This window comes from Lactuca virosa, chromosome 3 (assembly GCF_052849685.1).
Source record: "Lactuca virosa cultivar CGN04683 chromosome 3, Lactuca_virosa_CGN04683_v6, whole genome shotgun sequence".
Classification (NCBI taxonomy): Eukaryota; Viridiplantae; Streptophyta; class Magnoliopsida; order Asterales; family Asteraceae; genus Lactuca; species Lactuca virosa.
Genome location: NC_136428.1, coordinates 269,752,209 through 269,763,334, shown reverse-complemented (window position 1 = coordinate 269,763,334; position 11,126 = coordinate 269,752,209). Strand labels below are relative to the sequence as shown.

Sequence of the window (11,126 nt, the reverse complement as noted above, 5' to 3'; positions counted from 1 at the left end):
TTAAAATAAAGAACAAATAAAATTATATAATAATAATAATAATAATAATAATAATAAAAATTTGATAACAAAAAATGAAAAAGAAAAAGGAAAGGTAAGTTAGTTTAAGCAAGGACCCAAACTGCAATATTCATAAATCATAGGAATACAACCTAGCATTTTTTAAACTTAAGGACCAAAGCTGCGAATCTGATCAAAGCACAGGGAGCATTTCTCTAATTTACTCTTTTGTAAACCTGTGCGTCGTTTTTTGTCCACTTACATGTCATTTTCTTTCGACACCTGCTTGCCTCACCGTTTTCGATTCATTAGAGTCCGACCAGAACCCTAACATCTAATTCAACCATTCCTCATCCCACTTTTCAATTTTGGAATCAATCCACGATTAAAAGCCGATTTCACGTGCATTATCGGTTGTCGAATTCTGAACTCCATCATCACCACTCGGTACTCACTTGTAGGTTTATTAAACCAGTGGGAGTGGACGCCGTAGAAGGGCATGATTATTTTTAAAAAAATAGTTTTTTTTTGCCTTTTTAACCTTTAAACTTTCCTATTGAACCCTCTCAAACCTTAACATTTTTTTTATCTTTCTACTACATTTCCTCTCAAAAAAATTAAAAAATGTTGCCGTCCGATTCTTCTGAAGACTTTGATATTATGTTTGATGTTTTTGTCGCTGCTGGTAAATTGGCGGAACTAACGTATTAAGCGACATGCAGTAGCGCAGCCAGAAGTGTAGAAAGGAGAACCCGAAGATATTTTTATAGAAATCGTGAAGAGGCAAACAAGATACAAGACTACTTTCAAGAAAATGCCACTTTTCAAGGGTATTATTTCCGAAAACGTTTCAGAATGTTCAAACCTTTGTACGAACGTATAGTGAAAGATCTAACGAGGGAGTGTGATTTTTTCCATCAACGTCCCGATGCTAGATGTACACCCGGTTTCACCCATTTACAAAAATACACAACTGCACTTCGTCACCTAGCGTATGGCATCCCTCCTGATGCATTAGACGAGAGTTTTAGGATGTCCGCTAGGACTGCACGAGATAGTCTCCATTATTTTTGCAAAACTATTATTTAGCTTTATGGGCCAAAATATTTATGTAAGCCTACACGCAATGACATCATGAAATTGCAATCTCATCATGCTAGCATACACAGTTTTCCTGGAATGTTAGGAAGTTTAGATTGTCTACATTTGGCATGGGAAAATTGTCAGACCTGACACCATGGACATCCAACGATCATACTTGAAGCGGTGGCATCATAGGATCTGTGGATTTGGAATGTTTTTTTTTGGTTCTCCTGGCTCCCTTAACGACATTAATTCTCTTAATCGTTCACCTATATTTAACAACATATACGACGGATTTGCACCAGATTCTTCTTTCCAGTTGCGTAGAACACCATATAAATATGGTTATTATCTAGTTGATGGGATCTATCCTAAGTATGTAGTTTTTGTTAAATCGTTTACGTGTCCGTATGATACTCGCCGAAAAAAATTCAAGAAAGCTCAAGAAAGAGCTAGGAAGGATGTCAAGCGGGCTTTTGGAGCTCTCAAGAAACGTTGGTTCATATTGAAAAAACCATCAATTTTTTTCAGCGAGGAAAAAATGCATGAGGTCATGTATGCATGTTTAATGCTGCATAACATGATTATCGAAGATGAAGGAAGAGAGATATTTGATTATGATGAGCATGAAACCATTTGCGAGACAAAAGCAATAGAAATTAGTGGCGACGAGTACATTGAAAAGAGAGCAGATGTTCGTTCTAATGAAACATTTCACAATCTTCATATGGACTTGGTGGAACACATTTATGAGATTCAGCACAGTAACCTCAATTTAGATCTCCCAGATGACCCGAAAGACGAGTTCTCATAGGACGATTTAATGTAGTTCGTTTATGTTTTTTTTAATTTCCTTTTTTTCTAAATTTGTAGGTTTTTGTGACATCCTGTTTGTTAAATAAATAAATAGATAAAATTTGATGAATGAATTGTAGCCCTAAAATCCATAATATTTATCGGGGAGTTGGTTTCGGGGAGTCAAATGACATGATTTAGAGTTTCAGGGATTAAAGTGTATTTTCAGGACTTATTTTGTAAATATTTTCAGTAGTTAGGGGGTGTTTGGTATCATTTGGACTTAATATGAAAGGATTTTGGATGGTTGGGGCTAAAAGGGTAAATTATGTACCTAAGTTGAAAAGAATTTGTCAAGCAGGGGCTACTTGGTAAAATTTCGTACTTGATTTGTAAGGGTTTTCAGAAGGTGTGGTTTAAATGGTAAATTAAGGATTCGTTTTGAAATAAATAATGGGAGGAAGGGCTGGAAGTGTAAAAACCATATGAAAATTGTATGGGATATGGGTGAACCCGTCACCCTCATTAGCCTCCATATATATACATACCATAACCCACGTAAACCCTAACCCTAAACCTAGTTTATGTTCCAACCGCTACCCTCACTACACTCACCCTTCAGCCGCCGCTATCGACCACCGAAGTCACCACCGCGAAGCATTGTTGCCGGCGAAGACGTTCATTGTTGTTGTTCCATTCGCTGACGACGACGGACCATGGTCGTCGTTGCTGCCGTTCGTGGCTAAAGAAGAATGATTCTGGTGCTTCGTCGTTGCTACAGTTCCGACGACCATTCCACCACCGCCTTTCGCCATCTGTTAACGTGCCAATGCCGCTCCGAGCCGTCACCGATGCTGCTGTCAATGAAGGTGAAGGATGCCGTTTAATCCTCTTTATCCGGTCACTGCCGGTATCATGCAATGACCGCCTAGCAACCACTGTTGCAGTCCCTTCCGTTGAAGACGAAGATCGCCGCCGTCGTGGATGTAGTCGGCGAGGCTGCTGTTGCTCGCGCTGGATAGCATCTCTTCTTTGCAATCACAGTTTCAGCGGTGCTGCCGTTTGCAAGCTCGGCTCACTGCCACTACTGTACGCTACCAGGTGGGTGGTTGGGTCTATTTCACAAACGGAAAACAGAAGAGTGTCTGGGTGTGGGGTGTGCGGTTCTTGGCCGGAAAATCAAGAGGGACACCACCACCACCGTGAGGGAGTGGCTAGCACCTCCGACCACCGCCTGCCGCCACAGGGCCGCTGTGTGTGTGTGTGTGTTTTTTTTTATTTGTGTATTTCGATGTAAAATGTATTGTGTGGCCGGATAATCAAAGAAATCAACCCGTCACCGCCGTGAGGAGGTGGTTGCCACCTCACGCCAGCATTCTGCCGCCACCAGCCGCCACCTTGGGTGGCTGTGTGCTTTGTGTGTGTGGTTGTTGTTTTGGGTTGCTTGGAAAATTTCTAGCCAAAAATCATAACCACCACCACGAGGTGGTGGCCGCCGGCGTGAGCCGCCGTTGACCGCCACTACCCGAGGTGGTAGTGTGTGGTGCCCGACTTGTTTAACCTTAATGGGCCTAATGAAGCCCTAATTGACCTAAAAGCCTAACCGTTTGACTAATAGGCTAGTATTTGGGTTGGAAACCCTAATTAGGGTTTGGAAAACCCTAATGTCATGAAACCCTAATTTTGGGGATTTGATCGGGACCCGCACAGGAAGTATTTATTAGACTGAAAATGTTAATTAATAATCATTTGCAATTACCTTATGGCAATATTGGAGTTAATGGATTAAGTCCTTAATGGGTTAAGTAGGAACATTTAACCCTAATCGTCATTTATATGAAAACCCTAATTTCACTTGGGCCTTGAGTTGGGCCTTTCTATTGGGCTTTGGTGATTAGGCTATTGATGGGCCATCCAAGAACAATCATATGGACTAAGAATATATGGATGGGCTTTAGGGTAAGGAACATGTGAGGGTTTGGCCCCAATTTGGAAAATTGGGCCATATGTTGGGCTTTGGCCCATTGGTTGACTTTTGGGCCTTTGGAGTGTGAGTTGGGCCTTAGGCTTGAATCAAGATAGGTTGGGGGTAAAGTAGCCTTTTACCCCAAGCATAGACTTATGGTTATGTATTAGAACCCAATTATGAATTGGGTGTTGTTTTGATGTTGACAGTTTGTGAATCTGTCATCCAGCAGATAGGGTTTTGCCCGCGAGACTTCAGCAGTGCGAGGTGAGTTGTCCTCACTATACTAAGGGGTCTAAGGCACCAATGTCGGCCCATTGGATTTAGTATCCTAGTAGTTATTGATATGTTGAGTATGAGTTAGTGACGTATGCCAATTGATATTCTTGTCTGGTGGATCTATAGGACTACATGTGATACTGTCTGATTATTTGTATGTGCACTTATCTGTTATATGTCGACATGTGATGTGGTGTGGATGGGTTGAGGTTATACTACTCCGTGCGGTGGCCAACAAACCCTAGAGTATACCAGATATGAGCTGAGGGCCAGGGAGGGCATACCAGACTCATCCTGAGGACTCATATGCATTCCTGATACGAGCTGAGGGATGGGCAGGGCATGCCAGACTCGTACTGAGGGCTAATTAGTTGCATTCCAGTCCTAGGACTGAAGGAGCAAGCCAGACATAAGCTGTGGGCCGAGGGGAATCCAGACTTATGTTGTGGGCTCGATAGCAAACCAGATATGTGTTGAGGGCCGAGGTGGGCATTCCAGACCCATACTGTGGGCTCAAGGGTAATCCAGTCTGTGTAGCTGTGGACCCATTGCATGTTATTGTTGTTACTATTATCATTGTATATGTGTTATGCGTTATGTATCAGTATATTGGGGGAACTCACTAAGCTTCGGGCTTACAGTTTCAGTTTTTGTTTCAAGTACTTCGGATGATTGCAGGAAGGCGTAGGCGTTATCGTACAACTCCTCACATTTTATGATTTTGATTTCCGGGATACTCTGACATGAAACTATTTTGAAAACACTTTGTATAATTAATGGTTTTTAAATGGGTTGAAAAAGTTTTAAATTGGCTTGAATTTTATGGATGCTACAATTTGGTATCAAGGCCTTGGTTTGAGTGAATTAGAGGAACACTCGTGTGAATCCAGTCTCAAATCAAGGAAAATATTTTCAAAATGATTTTTAAATGGTTTTCAAAATACTAAAGGAGGTCGCAGAGTGTACGATCAGTCGGAGGCAGTAAGTAGACCCCAAAATACCATACGGTTATTTGATATTGTGATATGTTAGAACAACATGCTAGTACTGGGTTAGGGATCTTCAAGAATTGCATGATAGAATTTGCCTAATTATATGATACCTGATAGCCTAGGGTTTTCCTTATATGAAATTGACATCATTACTGTAGTTGCTCAATGTATGCATCATAGTTATATATAATTAAGATCGTATAGCCTGAGAATGTTTGGTTTGACCTTATTTCCTGTTCTTGATTGATGAAGGGCTTAGGGTAGGATCAGGTATTCGAAAGTATATAGGGTCCAGCGTTATGTATGACTAGCATACACGAGTGCTGCATAGTTGGTGGAAGTTTCATGGGTGGGTTGTGCGAGGTCGATAGGCCGATATGAGATATTAAGTATTCCTCTAGGAGTGAGGATTGAGCGCTCTCCATGTTATTGTATATTGTTAGGGCGTTGTGATGATACTTGAGACAAATATGGGTAAGTGGGTAAGGTAATATGGGCCCGTACTACTGAAAGCACAGGACCCATACGCGTATCAAGAAAGTCACAACCCCTAGGGTATAGTTGGGAAATTGGTTCCCTGTTATTATATGGATTATCCGAGATCTCTCTGGTGTATTATCAGAATGGTTACGAGACGTTTTGAGACCAGATCCGGATCAGGATCAGGAGCTGGCAGTCAGGGCGGGCCATCAGTTGTGACAGGAACTACTAGTCAGATGAGACCAGAGAATATGGATGCTAGGATTCGGGAGATCCTGCATGATAAGATTGTTGCTCTTTTTGGGCACAGTTATCGGTGATGTTTGGGTCTATCGAGACTGCCATGGTTGAGTATTTCGACGAGCGCTATCCAGCCCTTGCTGAGACGACTGTCGCAGCAGCTGCAACAGCTGTAACAGGGCAGGGGGTGGAGCTGGTCGAGCTTTCCGGTACCGAGACTTGTTTTTGGGACATATTCTGATGAGTAGAGGGCTGCAGTTACTTGGGATTAGGTCATTAGGGAGATTTTCTATACTCGTTACATTCTGCAGGTTGAGTGGGAGAGGCTGGCACCAGAGTTTCTGGATTTGAGGCTTCAAGGGTTTTGCTTGAGGCCGGGGTGCGAGTCGCGGGGATCAGGAAGGGAGTGATGATTATAATCAGCTCGAGTTTTGCAGTTGGAAGTAGAAGGGTTGATTGATGGATTGAAATGTCGTTTTCTAGGGCAAGGATTGTGTCATTTCGGTTTTTCTGTGTTCGAAGGAGTGAGCAGGTTTGTAACCTTCGGGGTTAGGTTGTATTTTCGGCTCGGGAACTGTTGGTCGCAGTGGTCGGCCACAACATGTTAGCGCTGGTATGCGCAAGTGATCTGATGTGGCACGAGCTTCTTAGCGATGAGAACAAAAGATGCAATCTCAGGAGGTAGGAAGGCCAGGTGTCGGTCTATATTTTGATTATAAGCAAGGAAGGTACATCTGGATCGCAAATCAGTGGTTGCATACGCTTTGTAAGTGGATATAACTGGGAAACTCTGAGGTCTTTAGCTGTAATTCAGATTTCTCTTGGGGTTTGTTTGATCCGTATCTGGAGGATTATTCAGCATTGGTTATTCATTACATGGTTAAGTATGGTGATACCTGGTTGGTACGGTTAAGTTATGTTTTGGTTTCACACCAGTGGGTGGTGGTTAGAGTTCTAAGTGGGGGAGAATTGGGAATTCTCAGGTTGAGCATCAGCCATTGAAGGTTTTGTCTGTTGCTGTTCAGGTTACGGTTCCAAAATGGTCAAACATGTGTTAATCGGTGAACCTCTCAGGAAGCGGGAATTCTCCGAAGGGATTCAAGAGGCGACAATTGTGAAGCTAGGAACGCGTCACCAATTCCCTTGTGCAGCGTGTTTACGTTTCCAAAGTCTTTGGGGTATGTTTCCCCTCGATCATGGAATAGAATTTTGGATTCGTATCAGACTCAGGTTTCGGTAACCTTCAGGATAATCGTGGAAGTCTTCTCGGACTACTTTTGTATTAGTAGAATCGGATCAGTCTCGACCAAGTATGGACTTTGTGGCGATCGAATATGAGGTTAGGGATTCCCAAGTATGTGCATGGTAGTGATTCTTCGTGTGTATATGTGGGTGTTCAAGGTGGAATTAGGGTTGGTTCGGCTTACGTGCATGGTCAGGTCTGGGTTATAGTCTTCAAATTGGATCTAGAGTTCGATTATCATCCTATTCTCGGGTCATGTGCGACCATGGTTTCGTAGGATTTTTCTTGGGTAGTAACGTATCCTATAACTGAATCGTGCATGGTGGGGTTTCAACATCGTGGTGCTAGTTGATGCTGTGAAGGACGTTGGTTAAACCTTTTTCTTTGGGACAATGTTGATAGTTTATCGGGATTCCAGTCATGAGCTGAGGGCCAGGTCGGGCATACCAGACTCATGTTGTGGGCTCAGAGGCAATCCAGACCTATGTTGAGGACCATGTAGGGGTATTCCAGTCATAAGATGTGGGCCTAGTGATCTTAGTAGTTCATTTCTCCTGTTGGAGCGCTTTCGGAATGGACACATTGTTGAGGTTCGGGCGAGCCGTAATCGGCTGCGAGGAATCAGAAGATTTTGTACGAAATACAAGGGTAGGTCCCTAAATCTCAAGTTATGAGTTTAGACTCAAGTTTCGTATATAGTGGTATTCTGATCTAGGGTATTCCATCCTAAGGATGACCGGAACATATGATTGATTGGACCTAACGTGTTTGGTATTCCAACCCGAGGTTTGATTGGGCCAAACATGTACATGATACGAGGGTATTCCATCCTAAGGATGACTGGACCTGTCGTAGGCATGCCTGGTATTCCAGCCCGAGGCTGATTAGGCCAGGAATGAGTGTTCGTGCTTGTTAGCCGGTCGTTATATGTATGTGGTTCGGGAGCTAAAGGAAGCATTATCTTGTCAACCCTAAAGGGTTCATCTCCAAGTTCACATCCCGTTATTCATTATATCCCTGGGAATTGGTTATCAAAACGAGTTTTCTCTTGAAGGCGTACCTAATCGCTTGTCAAGTAAAGAATTATAGGTAGCAGTATGTGATTTGTGATTATGTTTTCTGGTGGGAAGGCCAGGTTAGCAGAAGTTGAGTAGCCAGTTGGGAGTTAAGTGCAATGAATTCGTCAATGATCCAGTATGGACGGTCTGTCAGGGAGCCAGACCATCTCGAGACTTCGGAATTCGGATTGAGTAAATGTGATCATATTGCAAGGAATTCATTTATCTTCAGGTTTTAGAACCCTGTGAGGGTTGGTTTTGTTTGCCTTGGGAAGGCTGGGATTATGCACGGGATTCTGGCCATGTCATTCAAGTCGTCAGGCGTGTACGAGATGGTAAGGAATGATTTCAAGGACAAAATCTAATTTAAGTGGGGGAGAGTTGTAACATCCTGTTTGTTAAATAAATAAATAGATAAAATTTGGTGAATGAATTGTAGCCCTAAAATCCATAATATTTATCGGGGAGTTGGTTTCGGGGAGTCAAATGACATGATTTAGAGTTTCGGGGATTAAAGTGTATTTTCAGGACTTATTTTGTAAAGATTTTCAGTATTCAGGGGGTGTTTGGTATCATTTGAACTTAATATGAAAGGATTTTGGAAGGCTGAGGGTAAAAGGGTAAATTATGTACCTAAGTTGAAAAGAATTTGTCAAGCAGGGAAAATTTCAGACTTGATTTGTAAGGGTTTTCAAAAGGCGGGGTTTAAATGGTAAATTAAGGATTCGTTTTGAAATAAATAATGGGAGGAGGGGCTGGAAGTGTAAAAACCATATAAAAATTGTATGGGATACGGGTGAACCCGTCACCCTCATAAGCCTCCATAAATATACATACCATAACCCACGTAAACCTTAACCGTAACCCTAAACCTCGTTTATGTTCCAGCCGCCACCCTGTAGGGTTTCAAAGCACTCCATGGATGATGGAAATGGGCCCCTTTGATGAAGTGTAAGTTAAAAGCCCAAGACTTGTCTTTTCCCTATAAATAGTCATGTATTATTCACAATTAGGGTTAAGAGTGAGGCAAAATGTAGCCGCCACGTTGTGAGGTTTCTTATGTAGTGTTAGATTCTTTAGTCTATGCTTAAAGTGTAATTTATTCCTCATGTTTGAATAAATCGAGTGATCATTCGACATATCTTCTTTATTTGTGTTTGTTCTTATTTTCCGCATCTTGTTCATCAAATCACAATTAGGGTTTTATTCCCAACAAGTGGTATCAGAGCGGTTCTTTGAAGATCTATTGATTTTTGAAGTATCGGTTCTTGATTTGATGATTTTCTGCACAAGTTATTGAAGACTTTGGTGTTTTGGCGGTATGGAATCAAGATTTTTTTTCAAGTTACTGTTCATGGAGATTTATACTGTTCATATGGTATTTCTTGTAATCCGATTCGTTTTTTCTGTTCGTATTTTATGATTGGATCTGTAGTCCAATATCAATATCGATTCTATTTTTCTGATATGACCCATATATTTGGCTTTCACTGTTCATGATCTATCATCTTTGGCCCTACTCGTTTTCATTTTGTGTCTCTGGAACGTGTGTATGCTACCTGCTTTATACATCATTCATTCATCTAGTTGGTCTCTCATTGTTTATCTCGATCAAAATCGATGATTATTAATTAATTATCTCAGGTCATTGTTTGTAATCGTATATTCACCAATCGTTTTTTGTTCAAGATCATAATTCTTGTCGATTTTCACTTTCATATTCTCAAAGATCGATCTGATTAACTAGTATTGAACTTGAAATTGTCTTTGAATGAATTCGATTTTTGAAAGTGGCAATTGGGTGTTTGTTGAATGCAAATCTTGAAGTCCTATGATGAACAGATGGTGAACGGATGAACTGCACTGTATCTCGATTTGGATGGTCAAACCCGAAAAGTCAAAATTCAAAATCATTTGAAATCGGGATGATGTAATCTACGTGGATGTATTCGGTGTTTCTGAATTACTACTCGGAATCAAAAACAATATCTGTTCTTGATATCAGTTTTAGATTTACTGTCAAATTGAAAGGGTTGTACCTGTTCACAATCGCCATGTGGGTTTGGTAATCGGGGCTTAATACAATCAGAAAGAATGATATTGGATTCGCAATCGGAAGGGTGATGATCGGAACGAATGGAATTAGGAATTGGAACTTATCGGAATGATTGAGCAGTTGTTCTTGCAGGTCAAACGAAAGTCAAAATTGCCTTGAAAGTCCTTCCTGCGAACATTCTCTTTGGGGTATAATCGATGAAATTGAAGCGAACCTGTGAATGGGTTCTTCTTTGAAATTGGTTCGCTTTGGGTATGATTCTTGGCGTTCAGAACTCAAGTATCGGTATAAAGGCTCGTGCTCGAAAAGAACATGGAACGAATTTGTGTATGTAAGCTCTTGGAACGAAAGAGCTTGGAGCGAAAGAGGGAAGAATAATAAGCGAACCTGTGAATGGTTTCGCCTTGGGATAAAGCTGATGCACTTGGACCGAACCTGGAACAAAGACCTTGGGTTCACTTGTTAATGGTTGGAGCGAACGAAGGAAGGACCGAAAGCGAAAGGGTGATTCGTCTGAAGGAGCTTGAAACGGAAATAGAAACGAAAGGAAATGAACCTTCGGTTGGGTTCGCTTCAGGTGTATAATTGCATGAGCTCGGTATAAACCTTCGCTTTGATATCAATGGTCGTGTTCGCCTGTAACAATTCGTTTATAACCATCGTTCCAGTTGTGTTCTTTTATTCAGACGTCTCGGGGGAGAAGATACCATGTTACATTTATGGTCCCTGAAACTTCAGCGAATTGACTCCTTTGGTCCCTATGCGTTTCATGCCTTGGCAGTTTTGGACCAATTCCAGATTTTGTTACAAATAAAGGGGTTTATTGGTGCATGATTACAATTCCAGCCCCTGAGTTTCTGGAAAGTGACCATTTCAGCCCTTTTTTCGAAAAAGTTTACAATTTTAAGGGATGGTGAACAGTTTTGAATTCTTT

At 41.6% G+C, this 11,126-nt stretch overlaps 1 protein-coding gene across 1 annotated transcript; it reads left to right on the top strand.

Annotated features, from left to right (window-relative positions):
* Positions 1 to 1,237: 1,237 nt before the first annotated feature.
* Positions 1,238 to 1,985, top strand: LOC145164593 (uncharacterized). The gene is made up of 2 exons (XM_079083303.1): positions 1,238 to 1,847; positions 1,957 to 1,985. The coding sequence occupies exons 1-2, from the start codon at positions 1,238 to 1,240 to the stop codon at positions 1,983 to 1,985; spliced, it is 639 nt and encodes a 212-aa protein (XP_078939429.1).
* The last annotated feature ends 9,141 nt before the right edge of the window (positions 1,986 to 11,126 follow it).

What these genes read in the sequence shown, in the direction of transcription:
- LOC145164593 (XM_079083303.1), top strand. Translation starts at nt 1,238, where the DNA reads ATGGACATCCAACGATCATACTTGAAGCGGTGGCATCATAGGATCTGT. An exon ending in CATTTATGAGATTCAGCACA is followed by an intron (nt 1,848 to 1,956) that starts GTAACCTCAATT and finishes CTAAATTTGTAG; the next exon opens with GTTTTTGTGACATCCTGTTT.